At 40.0% G+C, this 2786-nt stretch overlaps 1 protein-coding gene across 1 annotated transcript in view; it reads right to left on the reverse strand.

Annotated features, from left to right (window-relative positions):
• The window catches only part of tipin (timeless interacting protein), a gene marked incomplete at its 3' end in the record, with an annotated part of 20831 nt that overhangs the window by 2018 nt on the left and 16027 nt on the right, over positions 1 to 2786 (reverse strand). The window contains 2 exon segments of the mRNA XM_037697749.1: positions 481 to 556; positions 1082 to 1172. Coding sequence (XP_037553677.1) covers positions 481 to 556; positions 1082 to 1172 — 167 coding nt within the window.

The raw sequence follows: 2786 nt of genomic DNA on the forward strand, positions 1-2786 counted from the left end.
CAGTGCTATCAAACTGACAACCAGGTATCTGTGTGTGCAACAAGCATAATCTACAGCCTCAGAGTGAACATTTTCTACTGCTGGAGACACCATCAGCCAGGAGCAGCTGGTTTGTGTCCAGAGAAAACAGACATGATGTTTCTGAATAAAAACTGTTCAGTGAAAAGGTCCTCAGTGTGTAGCAGTGAACATTAGACACCGACATGTCACTGGTTTGTAACTGGTCTTTTGACCTGGAAATTATTTGTTTGTTTTTATGTAAGAAAACTGCTTGGAATAGAAAAATACCAAAGTTAAAAAATAAAACTCACAATTTGTACTGTAATGAGGAACATAATTTTCTTCTTGTTAGAATTAATAGTAATTACAAAATTGGTACCGAAAAAATAACCGTCCAGGAACCGACACCCAAGTGAAGGTACAGACACTGAATTTTTTAGAAAGGTACCCAGCCCTAGTACTGACTAGCTGAGCTCTCACCTCATGTCCTTTGCCTTTAAACCGGATGTTATCAAACAGTGTGCGCAGAGCAGGAAGTCCTCTTTGTGAAGTCAGTCTGAGGAGGAACAACATCAGTCATCAGAGAGACAGCACTCTATAGCTCCCGACAGAAAGGCAGCCATTTTGGACCAGATTCAGGAAAGCTGAGGAGTTGTTTTCCACAAGTGACTGGTTTGTTGTTGGAACAAAATTACAACTCCTAGCTGTTGCATATGTACGAGCAGGGAATAAAAAAGACTAAATGAATGGTATTTATTCATCTTTAACAACAAGTAAATTTAATCACATCATTGAATGACAGCAATTCAGTCTAGGTGGGAAAATGTTTTCCTGCCTCCAGGCGTCCTGCAGTCACTCTGCTCTAGAATCATTTTGGTCGTCTTGCTTCAGGTGGGGGAATCAACAGAAACTCAGGTGTTCTCCCATACTCTGTTACCACTGAGAGACTCAAAGACCAATTTTCATAAACTCTGGTTTTCACACAACCCACTTCTTAAAATTTCCCCCCCCAAGTTCAACTGTTTATCCCCCCAGCAGAAAATATCCATTAGGTTATGACACATGGAACATGTGGTGTCACCTCTCAGAGTCCAGTCTGGGTTGAGGCCTCTTCACTCCCTTGGGTTTAACAGCAGGAATGTCAGCCAGTTTGGAGAGATCGCCTTGTTCTGCTGTGTCAAACACATCAAAACACAACATCTTAATATCACAATATCACAACATCATAACATCACAACATCTCAACACAACATCTCACCACAACATCATAATATCACAACATCATATTATCACAACATCTCAACACAACATCATAAAATCACAACATCATAATATCACAACATCACAATATCACAACATCATAATATCACAACATCATAATATCACAACATCACAATATCACAACATCATAATATCACAACATCATAATATCACAACATCATAATATCACAACATCATCACAACACAACATCATAATATCACAACATAACATCATAATATCACAACATCTCAACACAACATCATAATATCACAACATCACAACACAACATCATATCACAACACCATAATATCACAACACAACATCATAATATTACAACATCACAACACAACATCATATCATCACAACGCAACATCACAACATAACAACAACACAACATCACAACACAACATCATAATATCATAACACAATATCATAATATCACAACATAACAACACAACATCATAATATCATATCATCATAACAAGACAACATCATAATATCATATCATCATAACAAGACAACATCATAACACAACTTCATTATATCAGAGAGTCAGAGTCAGAGTTTCTTAATTGTCATTCGCACCTCTTGTGGTACATGTGATGGAGCTAAATTATGTACACAGGGTCCCAGTTACATCCAACAATAAAATGTATAAGAAAAACAGTAATAACATCTAAGATATGAACTAAGAAAAACATCAACTAAATATACACTAAGCACTCATAACATAAAACATTGAACATCAGCACAAACATGAACATGAGTCTGTGAGCAGATGAGCACGCATGAACACATCAACATTGAAACTGATCAGCAGCAACATGAAACAGATCAGCAGCAACATGAAACAGATCAGCAGCAACATGAAACAGATCAGCAGCAACATGAAACAGATCAGCAGCAACATGATATGGTTTTTCACAGTGATTATTCTAGTTAGAGATTCATGAGTCTAACAGCCTCAGGGTAGAAGCTGTTCCTCAGTCTAGTGGTTCTACACTTAATGCTCCTTAACCTCCTTCTTGAGGGGAGTGGGGCAAAAAGTGTGTGTGCTGGGTTGGTGGGGTCCTTCATGATGCAGGTGGCCCTCTTCCTGCATCTGGAGGTGTAGATGTCTGTGATGGTGGGGAGACTGATTCCAACAGATTTCTGTGCAGCCTTCACCACTCTCTGCAAAGCTTTTCTTTCTGCAGCTGTGCAGCCTCCATGCCACACATTGATGCTGGAGCACAGGATGCTCTCCACTGCACACCTGTAGAAGGAGGTGAGGACTGAGCTTCCCAGACCAGCTCGCCTCAGCCGTCTGAGGAAGTAGAGTCTCTGATGAGCTTTCTTGATCAGGCTGGTGGTGTTGTTGCTCCAGCTGAGGTTGTCATTCAGGTGTACACCCAAGTACTTGTAGCTGGAGACCACTTCCACCGCAGATCCTCTTATGTTCAGGGGGGTGTAGGTGTTTTTGTTCCTTCTGAAGTCCACAATCATCTCCTTTGTCTTCTTCACATTGATGTGAAGGTTATTCTCT

The sequence above is a fragment of the Nematolebias whitei genome, chromosome 2 (assembly GCF_014905685.2).
Source record: "Nematolebias whitei isolate Nwh7 chromosome 2, NemWhi1, whole genome shotgun sequence".
Lineage (NCBI taxonomy): Eukaryota > Metazoa > Chordata > Actinopteri > Cyprinodontiformes > Rivulidae > Nematolebias > Nematolebias whitei.